Raw genomic sequence first — 12,071 nt, 5'->3', positions numbered from 1 at the left:
TTAAACTGTGTGTCATTTTTAGTGTTTTCTCTTTACATTTTTAACTGTACTTTTCCTCTCGTAATGCGTGTTTCCCCGTGTCATTAAATATCCTGCAGTACTATTGTTAATCACAGCCCGGTGTTTGGATTAACGGTCTTACTTTAGATGAAACAATACTTAGGGCTGTTGTAACCTGTTGAAAATTAATTAAGGTCAGAAAGAAAGGCAGAAGTGGGGGGCTCATCTGCAGTGGTTGAGGGACACCGTGTTGCTGAGACAGCTGCTTCAGGGTCCTGGGGTGATGGCTGGAACTGGGGAGGGGGCGCCTGCAAGGTGGAAGGACGTGCTGTGGAGGCTCTGAGCCCCTGACCTGGGCTTCCTGCCTCCGCCAAGGGGATGGTGCTGGCGGGGGGGGGCTCTTAGGCCGTGGCTCGTTCCTTCTGGTCTGCGTGTGTGCACCTTTTTTGCTGTTGTTTTAAGAAGCTTTATTGAGGTAAGATTTATACACAGTAAAATTCAGCAGGTTCAGGTGCACACATTCTGGTGACCACGATGCCATCATGATTTCCTCCCCCAAGGTCCCCACTGCCTTCCCAGCTCGTCAACCACTCATGTGCTCTCTGTCCCTTCAGGTTTATATTTTCTAGAATTCCATAGAAACAGAGTTTGGTCTGACTTCTTGCCATCAGCAGAATGCTGTGAGATTCATCCCTGGGGCAGCACGTAGCTGTAGCTTGTTCCATTTCCTCCTGGAGAAGTATTCCGTCGCACGCGTGCAGAGCACTCGGCGTCCACTCGCCACGTGATGTGCTTCGGCTTGTTTCCACTTCGGGGTGTTCGGAATAAAGCTCTTGGGTGAATGCCTAGGAGTGGGGCCGCTGGCTCCAGGAGAGCTGTGTAACCTTGACACATGCCAGGCTGCCTGCAGTGGGTGTCCTGGTTTGCTTGCTGGCTGCGGCGGCTGGGAAGTCGTCACGGCTGCTGTCCTTGCTGGCACTGGTTACTGTTGGCCGTGGAGATGGCCATTCCAGCGGCTCAGCTTTTTGTTTGCTTATTTATTTGAGAGAGAGCACTAGGGAGAGGGAGCAAGAGAGAGCAAGCATGACTGGGAGTGGAGGGAGAGGAAGAAGCAGGGAACCCACCGTGGGGCTCGATCCCAGGACCCCGGGATCATGACCTGAGCCGATGGCAGACGCTTAACCATCTGAGCCACCCAGGCGCCCCCGGGACTGAGTTTTTATTGTGCATTTCCCTCGTGATTAATGGTCGATCCTGAGCATCTTGTCATGTGTTTGCCACTTCTGTATCTTCCTTGTGAAATGTCCAGATCTTTGGTTTATTTTTAATCAAGTTGTTTTTTTAATTGAGATGTGAGACTTCTTTATATATAGTTCTGCATGTAAGTTGCATATCAGATACGTACTCTTTTTTTTTTTAAAGATTTTATTTATTTATTTGACAGACACATCGAGAGAGGGAACACAAGCAGGGGGAGCAGGAGAGGGAGAAGCAGGCTTCCCGTGGAGCGGGGATCCCGATGTGGGGCTCGATCCCAGCACCCTGGGATCATGACCCGAGCTGAAGGCAGATGCTTAACGACTGAGCCACCCAGGCACCCCTCAGATACATACTTTGCAAATTTTTTTTTCCCAGTGTGTGGTTTGCTTTTTTATTTTCTTGGTGGTTTTTGAAAAGCAAAAGGTTTTAATTGTAATGAGGTCTAGTTTATCACTTTTTCTTTCTGTTTCATGCTTTTAGTAATGTAAGAAATCGCTGCCTCTTCCACAGTCAGATTTTCCCGTGTTTTCGTGTAGAAATTGTGCAGTCTTTGCTGGTCCTCTTGTGTCTGATCTGTTGGGGGCCTGGTGTGAGGGGGGCTGAGGTTGGGTGCACTTTCAGCACCATCTGCTTTCCTTTCCCCTGTTGAGTTCTCTCGGAACCTTTGTCAGAAATCAAGGGACACAGTCTGCACAGTTGTTTCTGGACTCTCTTCTGTCTCTTGGCTCTGGGTTTCTTTGCTAGGGGGGTTTGTTCTGGTGCGGCCGGCCCCCCGGACTAGAACTGGTCTCCCTGATGACGTGTGCTGTGACTTCCCCAGGTCCTGCCTGGCACGTGTAATTCATGCTCCCCCCCGCCCCCCCCGGTCCCCGGCTGTCCGCCCACGTCCATCCCAGCTCCCGCGTGCTGGCCTTGGAGCTTAGCATGCCTCTCTCCTCAGGACACCGGTATCGGGATGACACAGGAAGAGCTGGTGTCCAACCTGGGAACCATTGCCAGGTCGGGGTCAAAGGTAAGCCCCCCCCGCCCCTTCCTCAGGGGCTGCAGCTGGTACCCCCCTTAGGGCTCGAGGGTCTGTTCTCGAGGCCACCTGACCAGAGAGGGCAGGACCCAGAGGGCTCTAGGCCCCAGCGACAGCAGGACTATTCTTGGGTGCCAGCTCTGTTGGCGCCGTGGGAGCGCTTTGCCCTTCACGGGGACCTCTGAGGTGGTTTCCCTTTCTTATAGATGAAGAGGTAGAAATTAGTACTTTGTAGCTAGAAATCGGCCAACCCCAGGCTCCAAGCCCGTCTGTCAGAGTCTGGAACGCACCATTCTGTCCCTGCCTTTCTCCCTCTCTCAGCGATTGCTTGAGGCCGAGGGGGCCTGGCAGAGATAGTCATTCCTCCTCTTCATCCTCAGCACCATTCATGAGACTAGGCCATGTCTGTGGATGGGCAGCTCTGTGGGGAGGAAACGCCCTGGGGGTCGTGGCTGCCGTGTGACCCTCAGGGGGCAGGTGATCCTGGGACCTCTGCCAGCAGTGAGTTGGAGACTGGTGGCCCCCGTCTGCCTGTGTACCTCTCCTTGGTTTTGTGGGCCTAGGTGGTGCCTAAAATGGTACCATGCAATGATGAAAGTGCTGGAAGTAGTGTAATTTTTGGTCCAAAGTGACTTGCAGAAATTCTTTTAAGAAACCATATTGCCGTAACAGTTCCTCCCCCTGTTACATTCTTGGTTCTATTTCTGTCAAGGAAAGTCTGTGCCGTCACATACAATAGCCACCAGCTACACATGCCTGTTTGAATTTAAGTTAAATGTAATTTAAAACTTGGTTCCTGGGGCATACTAGCCCCACTTGAGTGCTTGAGAGCCAAATGTGGTCCACAGCCACCATATTGGGCCATGTAGAACACTTCTGTCATCGTAGACGGCGCCATAGCAGTGAGTGGGTGCCTTTTACTTCATTTTTAATCTTAGAAACTTTGATAAACTGGAGTCATAAAAATTGTCTTCTGATACCATATCAAACCTGAATGTGGTATATACCGTTTTCCCCTGAAGCTTAGAATCTAGGAGACACGCAGAAGACACATTTAGGAAAACTCTGGGGGTCACTCTTTCTGTGCCCTGCCTGCTCAGATCGCTGCCCCCCATGCCTGGGAAGTGTGGCCCACCTGTCTTAGTTTCCGGGCTGGACCATGTGGTGAAAAACCACTCGATGTGGTTGTCTTGAGGATGAAGGGTGTTCCCCACCAGCGCTAGGGGAACGGACACAGGGAGTCACATATATGCGTTCTGCCTGGGGAAGGGGCCGCCCTTCTTCTGACCAGCCTTCGCCACCACAGGCCTTTCTGGATGCACTGCAGAGCCAGGCGGAGGCCAGCAGCAAGATCATCGGCCAGTTTGGAGTGGGTTTCTACTCTGCTTTCATGGTGGCTGACAAAGTGGAGGTCTATTCCCGTTCAGCGGACCCGGGCAGCCCTGGTTACCAGTGGCTCTCAGATGGGTGAGTAAGTGAGAGCGGGCCTCACGTCACACACACGGAGTGCCCTGGGGCCACCACAGCCAAGCGTACCTGATGTGCACCTGATGTGCACTGCGAGGGTCAGCTGAGATGTTAGCACTTCACTTGGAAAGTTAAGAGTCACTTCACTCTTTGGGGAACCAGTGACTCTTTCCCCTCCAGATGGCGCATGCTGTCTGTGCCTTAGGTTTGTGCTCTGGAGCGTGGCCTGTGCCAGGCGGGGCTCCTTTGGGAATGGCTGGCCGTTGGATCGGCCGGGCACCAGGTATCCCCTGCTCCGGGGCGGCCTGTCTGGATTCTGTTTTGCGGGAATTCCTGGGTTTGCCGGGTCAGGCCCAAGGCCTTGCCTATTAAAGATGCTTGTTTGTTGTGCAGCCTGCTCAGGGACCGTGGCTCACAGGCTCGTTGGGTGGATGTTCCAGGAGAATCTTGAGACTCTGTTTAAGGAGAATGGTACCCTGGCCAAATTGAAGCATGTACTTCAATAGGCCCAAACCTTCATTTCCGAATCCCTCCCCGATGTCTCCCATCTGCTGTGGGGGTCCAGCGGTGCACGCGAGAGGGGCTCTGCCAGACCCCAGCCCGTTTCCCTCGGTCAGAACTGCGATTTCTGTTTAATGCTGCAAAGGCGGTGCTCAGAGGAAACAGGCCAGGGTTTGACAAGGCACTTTCTGGGGGTGCATCTTCCCCTCTTGTACTTCGGAAATAGTTTCTCTGCCTGGTCTCTGCTAGAGGTTCAGAAACACGGGGGGTTAGCTCGAGCTAGGGGCGGTCCCTGTGCATCTGCTCTTTCTGCCCAGTACCTTACGGCATCGGGGCCACTTTGGGTGACCCTAGAGCCCACGAGGTGGCGTTCGTCATAGGGGGAGCCCCACTCTGCAACCCTGCGGCTGTGCTCCCTGGGGGAGACAACAGCTGGGGGCTCTGTGGGCTCCGAAGTGGTGGCACTCAGGCTTGTGTCTCTGCGTGTGGATGTGGGCTCTGCTTGTGACAGTCCTAGGAAGGGTGACTGGACGGGCAGTGTAGGACCCGTCACCTTCGCTGTGTGCAGCTGGCTTTCCCTTTCCCATGTCTTAGTTCCGGGGTGTTTGAAATCGCTGAAGCCTCGGGAGTGAGAACCGGGACCAAAATCATCATCCACCTCAAGTCAGACAGCAGAGAGTTCGCCAGCGAGGCCCGGGTCCGAGGTGAGCGGGAGCCTGGGCTGCGGGGGATGGGTGCACGACGGCACCGGGGCTGCGCAGTGGTTAGGGCGCGGCTCACGGTGGTCTCCTGGGGCTGCTGGCTCTCTGTGGCGCCGGGAGGCCAGGCCTCCTGGGGCACCGTCAGGTTTGGTTTTGTCTTCTGCCCTCAGTGCTTGCACGCAGTGCGTTCCCTGGCCCCCCTGTGTTGTAAGATGCTTCCCGAAGCCTGCGCCTGCTTCACAGAGAACAAGAGCTGGCGCTTCCATGCGGTGGTCTCATCCAGGTCTGAGTGGATGCTTCTCTGAGGTGCCGAGTGCTTCCAGGATTCACCATTAACCCACAAAACTGTATTTATGCCACCAAGAAGATGTGGGGGTTCGTGATGGCCTGGGCCTCAGATCTCTGGTTCTCGTATGAGTTCTGGTCACTCTGCAGGCAGGACATTGTCCCTGACATGGCCTGGCTTTGCACCTGTGAAACTGCTGGCCTGGAGTTGCCCTGGTGTGCTGTTACCTGCAGCCACTTCCAGAGCTTTTGTATCCAGAAGCTTCCTGTATTCATTGTTGCTGTGTGTTTTTTCTCTTTTCAAGATGTGGTGACAAAGTACAGTAACTTCATCAGCTTCCCCTTGTACCTTAACGGAAGGCGCATTAATACCTTGCAGGTGAGACCCTCAGCTGCCTGAAGGGCTCGGGTGGCTGTGGGGAGCGTTTGGTACATTCCAGCGCTGGACGGACAGTGTCGGGGCTGGGTGGCGCTGTTCGAGTCCCAGCGTGGGGAGTCCCCTGTGCAAGGCCAGGTCTTGACCCCTCCGTGTCCTGTCCCCATGCACCATGTGCAGTTCAGCGTCCTTCATGTGTTCACAGAGCCACAGTCTGTTCTAGAACATTCTCATCCCAAAAAGGACCCTGCCTGTGTTAGTAGTCGCTCCCCATCTCCCCTCCCATCACCCCTGACATGTCATGTCAGTGGAATCAGACACTGTGGCCTTTGTGTCTGGCTTCTCACCATAACGGTTCCAGGGTTCATCCATGTTGGAGCCTGTGTCAGTCCTCTGTTCCTTTTTACAGCTGAGTTATAGTCCACGGCTAGACCATGTTTCTTTGTCCATTCACTCATTGATGCACTGGTGATGTCCTACAGGCATGTGCAGACCTCTGGGCTGGCCTTTCCTGACGCCCTGTACTGGGAGGGGGGAGCGCCCTTGTTCTAGAGCCTCTTGTGTGTCTTTGTGGTTCCCCCCTTCCTCCCCACACTGGAGTGGGTGGGGCTGGAGACTGGGATGGAGGCTTGCACCTGAGCCCACAGCTCTGGTCTGTCCCATGGGTGGGTCCTTGGGTCATCCTGGGGGCGTACTTGCCAGCACCCAGGGCCACAGGCTCCAGAGGCCCAGCTCTGTGCGGTTGTTGGGAGGGCACGTCTTAGACACTGCGGCCTCATGTATCTCCATTTCCAGGCCATCTGGATGATGGACCCCAAGGATGTGAGTGAGTGGCAGCACGAGGAATTCTACCGCTGTGTCGCTCAGGCCCACGACAAACCCCGCTACACCCTGCACTACAAGACGGACGCACCTCTTAACATCCGTAGCATCTTCTATGTGCCAGACACGGTGAGGCCTGGCGGGCGTGGGGCAGGGGCTGCCAGTGCTTGTCTGCTGCTCCTTGGGATGGGGGCCTCCCTCATGGCGACAGCGTTTCTCAGCACCAGTAGCACTTGCCTTAGAAGGGTGACAGATCAGCACAAACATCACAAAAATTAACTTGGTAGCATCAGAGTAAAAGCAAAATTCATGCCTCCGGTTAGGTGAGCACAGGGTTTTAAAGTGGGGGGGGTGGTTCACGTGCCATCTTGGGGAAGAACAGAATCATTTGGTCATGCGGGCTTGGGCTGTTGTAGACCCATGGGGAGACCCTCAGAGCAGCGTGTGGGTGGCCTTTGCATGAGGGTGCACCCCTGAGCTGTGCGGCTAACTGGGGCTCCGTGGTGTTCTGATGAGTTGGCGGGCACTCTGTACTTGTGCTTGGCCCCTAATACCCCATGCTCACAGCAGCATGGCGAAGGCTCAGATGAATCCTGCGAAGGGGAAATCTGCTCAGGGGTTAGAAAAGCTTCCTGGCCTTTTCTGACTGCCGCTCTTGTAACATCCCATGGCTACGCATTTTGGGAAGCAGCATGAGACCCTCACTACTGAGTGAGTTCCGCAGACCAGTACCAGCATGTCCTGGGACTTATTAGGGATGCAGGATCTCAGTGGCCCCAGGATCTCCATTTCAGCAGGATCCCAGTGTGATGTGCGTGCATGCTGCAGGTTTAGAGCAGGAGTTGGGGGATGGTTGGGACTAGTTTGGGCTATATAAGCCGTGCACATCCTGGAGCCCTGCCCCCGTAGCGTGGACACCCATAAGCTGCAGATGAGCCCGGCTGTGTTCTAGGAAACTTCATAGACCCTGCAGTGTGGATTTCACATATTTTTCACATATCATGAGACCTTCGTTTGCTTTTTCACAGTCCTTTAAAAGTGTACAAGTTAAAAAATAAAAGTGTACAAGTTGTGGGGTGCCTGAGTGGTTCAGTCGGTTAAGCATCCAACTCTTGATTTCGGCTCAGGTCATGATCTCAGGGTTCTGGGATTGAGCCCTGAGTCAGGCTTTGTGCTCAGCGGAGAATCTGTTTCAGATATTCTGTCTCCCTCTTTGCTCCTCCCTCCTCAAATAAATAGATACATTAAAAAAAAAATTACGGGGCACCTGGGTGGCTCAGCTGGTTAAGCGTCTGCCTTCGGCTCAGGTCATGATCCCAGGATCCTGGGATCGAGCCCCGTTAGCGGGGAGCCTGCTTCTCCCTCTCCCTCTGCCGCTCCCCCTGCTTGTGCTCACTTGGTGCGCATGCATGCTCTCTCTCTCTGTCAAGTAAAATATTAAAAAGAAATAAAAATGAAAGTGAGCGAGCTGTTCTGGGGCTATACCAGCCAGGTGATTTGGCCTGTGGGCTGTTAGTTGCTGACCCCTGGCCCCTGTTGGGTTTGGCTCTGTTCACAGGGACGTGCAGGTAGTCGTTTATGTTCTCCGGGGGAACAAGCTGAGGGGCTGCAGTTGCCCGGAGAAGGCCCATGGCCTGCTCCCCGTGCCGAGAGCATCTAGGGCTTCTCAGCAGACAGAGGGTGGCCTCCTGGCCTCTCTCTCCCTCTGGGTCCCCACACTCCCCACCCCCCCCCGCTCCCCAGTGCCGACCTCTGTCGGAAAGGTTCTGAGTTGTCCTCAGAGCTCCCCAACACTGTTCTCTCCTTGTCCCCAGAAACCATCCATGTTTGACGTGAGCCGGGAGTTGGGCTCCAGCATTGCGCTGTACAGCCGCAAGGTCCTCATCCAGACCAAGGCCACCGACATCCTGCCCAAGTGGCTGCGCTTCGTTCGAGGTAAGGCACTGATGCCGGTGCTTTGCCGTGTGGGCCGTGGCCCTGCAGCCCCGGACTGCGCAGCTGCCGGGGTGAGGCGGGGCTGCCGACTCTGGGAGAAGGCATTCATGTGCCGTGGGTGCAGGGTCGGGGTGAGCAGGCACAGGAAGCTGCTCAGCGCTGCCCAGGGAGCTTCCCGCCTCTGGCCGCCTCGTCTTGGTGCAGGGCCAGGGTGACAGGACACGTTAAAATGGTTTTTTTTTTTTTTTTTAATTTATTTGACAGAGACAGCGAGAGAGGGAACACAAGCAGGGGGAGTGGGAGAGGGAGAAGCAGGCTCCCTGCTGAGCAGGGAGCCCGATGTGGGGCTCGATCCCAGGACCCTGGGACCATGACCTGAGCCGAAGGTGGACGCTTAATGACTGAGCCACCCAGGCGCCCCTGAATGGAATTCTTTTTAAATGTTTATTCATATTATGTGAGTTTCAGGTTTACATATGAATTGTCTTGAATTTGAGCGAGATTATAGCTTTAAAAAGTATTCACCTAAACCATTGTGTCACCTTAGCCTCCAAAGTGTGAGGTGTCCACAATATAGCTGTGATTCTGAACATAAAGTCCAGGACGTGATTTCAGAGTGTCAAGCTGAGGCTAAAATCAGCAGCTCTCCCTGGCAGAGCTCATCGGCCTTGCCGGCTTTTTTTCTGATTGCTTTGCTGTGACTGGGGCTGTGTGCGTCAGCTCTGGGGCATCAGTGGGACCTGGAGGGGCCAGAAGGTGTTGCCTCACTGCATCTCCCCTGTGTCCTTCGCCAGTTTGCTGTCACCCAGGTGTGGTCTCACTTGGTGTCATGCGGGGAGGCAGAAGGGGGTGTGCAGTGAGGACGGGGCAGAGCCGCGGGCGCTGCAAGGGTCCTGACGGCCTGTGTCTCACTCAGGCGTGGTGGACAGTGAGGACATCCCCCTGAACCTCAGCCGGGAGCTCCTCCAGGAGAGCGCGCTCATCAGGTAAGCTGCACAGGAGGTGGCCCCTGCAGCACTCACCTTGGCCACCAAGGGTCCCCAGGGAGCATGAAGGAGTTGAGAGCCGAGTGTGGTGCTGCGGTGGGACCAGGCCTGGGGGGGCCGTGTGTGGGGAAATGCCCCCACCTTTGCCATGCTGGGGGAGACTCCAGGCCTGCTGCCTCTGAGGTGGAGGAGGCGAAGGATGACAGTCGCAGGAGGGATCTGACCTTGGTCCACAAAGGTCACTAATGATGTGAAGGTGACCCTCTTTTCGGGAAGTCTCTCTGGAATCCCTGTGGGCTGAAGTGGCTGCATTTCTCAGCTCCCCACCCTGACTGTAGCAATAGCTACTGTTTGCTGAGTGCTAACGCACACCTGGGACCTCCCGGGGCCTTTCCTGGGCAGCCTGTGTCGTCCTTTGAGGGGGCTCCACAAGGTCATGGTTGCAGAAAGTTACAGACCAGTGACGCCAGTCAGTGGGTGCACCTGGATTTGAATCTGTGTGCTTAGGGGCAGGCACTGCACAGTGACTGCAGCCTGGCACGCAGAGCCTGACTTTGGAGTTGTCGTCCCATTACTAGGGATGTTCACATGGCACATGACGAAGGGGGTGTCTGCCAGGCATCTCCGTGTCGAGTTATTCTTTTCCCCTTTGGAATTAATACACTGTACATGGGGGTGGTATTTTGCAGCTGTGTGAACAGCATCTTGCTTCGTCAAACTTTTTAAGATTTTATTTATGTGAGAGGGAGTGTGCACAAGCAGGGGGAGCGGCAGAGGGAAAGGGAGAAGCAGACTCCTTGCTGAGCAGGGAGCCTGATGCAGGGCTCTATCCCAGGACCATGATCTGAGATCATGATCTGAGCTGAAGGCTGACACTTAACCAACTGAGCCACCCAGGTGCCCCGCTTCATCAGACTTTCAGTGTATTTATTATAGTATGTGTGCATTTTTAAATACCTAAAGTTTATTTATAGGAACTGATTTTCCATTTTGTTCAGTGGGTTCTGATGTGTTACTGTCATCGTGCATCTCGATGCCCACATGTCGTGCAGCGTAGCCAGCAGGAAGGAGCCCGCCCGGACTGGCTCCTGGGCCCTTTGACTATGCCCCCACCTTGCTTTCAGCATCCTTGCTTTCGGCACAAGATGTTCTAGGCTCTCCTTGTATTTCGCCTACATCTTGTCCTGACCCTGGAACCACTTACTCCATGAAGGTGCCCCGTTTCCTTTGATTGGAACATGGTATTGAGAAGCCAAGATCTGGGCCCTAGGGATGGCGTTGCTGTTGGGGTGTCCTTTCTCCCAGGCCCTCTTAGTAGTCAGCTAAGGAATACACGAGGTCTGCGTGTGTGGATGTGTGTGCCTCTGCAGCAGTACTTGTTTCTGAGTCTGGTGAGTTCACCAGTGACCTCCCGACACCACTGGGACTTCCTGGTCTTGACCCTGCCCATGTGTGCTGCTCCCTTTGACCGTGAGCCATCTGTTTCTCGTCATCCCTAACCTGTGGAGCGTTGACCAGTCACCTGCTGTGAAATCAGCTTGCCCGTGGCCACTGCCCTCCCCTCACATCGGTGCCCCCCGCACCTCCTGGGCTCTGACCTTCCACACCGGGCTGCGTGGTCACCCTCCGGGCGCTCGATGTCCCATCCTAGCCACTCTGGCTGCCCCAGCCCGGGTGCAGGTGTTGTCCCATCCTGCCCTCGGGCTGAGGGATTGGGGTTAGGGATGGGAGCAGAGAGGGAAGGCTTAGGGGTAATGTGAGACTCTTGCCCCCTACCCTGCGTTATTACAGAAACACACGGTAATTTTGCTTTTGTAAAAGAAAAGGCAAAATATTAGGAAGAAAGAATACCCTTGATACCCGTAATGAAGCCGCTTGTAATTTCATGCCATTGTATAATGCCACAGTCAACACCCTGATCCCCTGAAGTCCGAGTTTTGTACGGTTGGTTGTGCCTGTAGCGTGTGCCGCATCAGCCCCGGCTACAGTGCACACCCTGGCCGGAGGGTGGATCCCGACAGGGACACTGCAGCGCACAGAAGGCAGGGGGACAGTCTTGGCGCACGCGCACCACACCCTATGGTCTGTTCGTGTCTGTATCTGCTGCTGCTTCCAGCACGGGCACTTTCTCACATCCTTCAGAACCACTAGAGGATGTGATGTTTGGCCAGGCAGCTTGTTACGTTCCTTCAGTCTAGTCTTCCCCGGTCAGCATGGGGGCTGTGCGTCCCCGCGGAAGGCCGGTCCCTAAAGCTTGCTGACTCTGGTCTCAGGTGTGATCTGCAGTGGGAACCGAGGCTGTAGCCTCCAAAGGGGGGTTGGTTCGCATTCCTTCTTCTCGGGGGCGTCTCTCCCCGGCTGGGATTTGTCAGGGGTCCCCTTTGTTTTTGCTTCATCTTTTTTTGTTTTATCAAAATGGTGTCATTTTCACTTCTTTGATTATTAGTGGGAGTGAATGTTTTTTGTGCCCTTTGACCTTTTGTATTTCACAGAAGTTGTTTGGGATAAATGTATTTCTGTTCTGCAGGAAACTCCGGGACCTTCTACAGCAGAGGCTAATAAAATTCTTCATTGACCAGAGTAAAAAAGACGCCAAAAAATACACCAAGTTTTTTGAAGATTATGGCTTGTTCATGAGGGAGGGCATTGTGACCACTGCCGAGCAGGAAGTCAAGGTAGGGTCTGGGCTTCTGGGCCTTTCTCTGGGTTGCCATGGG

At 54.4% G+C, this 12,071-nt stretch overlaps 1 protein-coding gene across 1 annotated transcript in view; it reads left to right on the top strand.

Moving 5' to 3' along the window:
* TRAP1 (TNF receptor associated protein 1) overlaps positions 1-12,071 on the top strand; it is a 51,526-nt gene that overhangs the window by 30,469 nt on the left and 8,986 nt on the right. The window contains exons 5-12 of the mRNA XM_028117551.2: positions 2,201-2,272; positions 3,588-3,748; positions 4,844-4,953; positions 5,541-5,614; positions 6,407-6,562; positions 8,248-8,368; positions 9,285-9,354; positions 11,882-12,029. Coding sequence (XP_027973352.2) covers positions 2,201-2,272; positions 3,588-3,748; positions 4,844-4,953; positions 5,541-5,614; positions 6,407-6,562; positions 8,248-8,368; positions 9,285-9,354; positions 11,882-12,029 — 912 coding nt within the window. The remainder of the gene's footprint in view (positions 1-2,200; positions 2,273-3,587; positions 3,749-4,843; positions 4,954-5,540; positions 5,615-6,406; positions 6,563-8,247; positions 8,369-9,284; positions 9,355-11,881; positions 12,030-12,071) is intronic.

This window comes from Eumetopias jubatus, unplaced genomic scaffold (genome assembly GCF_037043125.1).
Source record: "Eumetopias jubatus isolate StellerSeaLion01/CBP00866 unplaced genomic scaffold, mEumJub1_p1.0 scaffold_12, whole genome shotgun sequence".
In the NCBI taxonomy this organism is placed as follows: domain Eukaryota; kingdom Metazoa; phylum Chordata; class Mammalia; order Carnivora; family Otariidae; genus Eumetopias; species Eumetopias jubatus.
The sequence above is the reverse complement of the archived record's forward strand: the minus strand, read 5'-3'. Positions and strand labels throughout refer to the sequence as shown.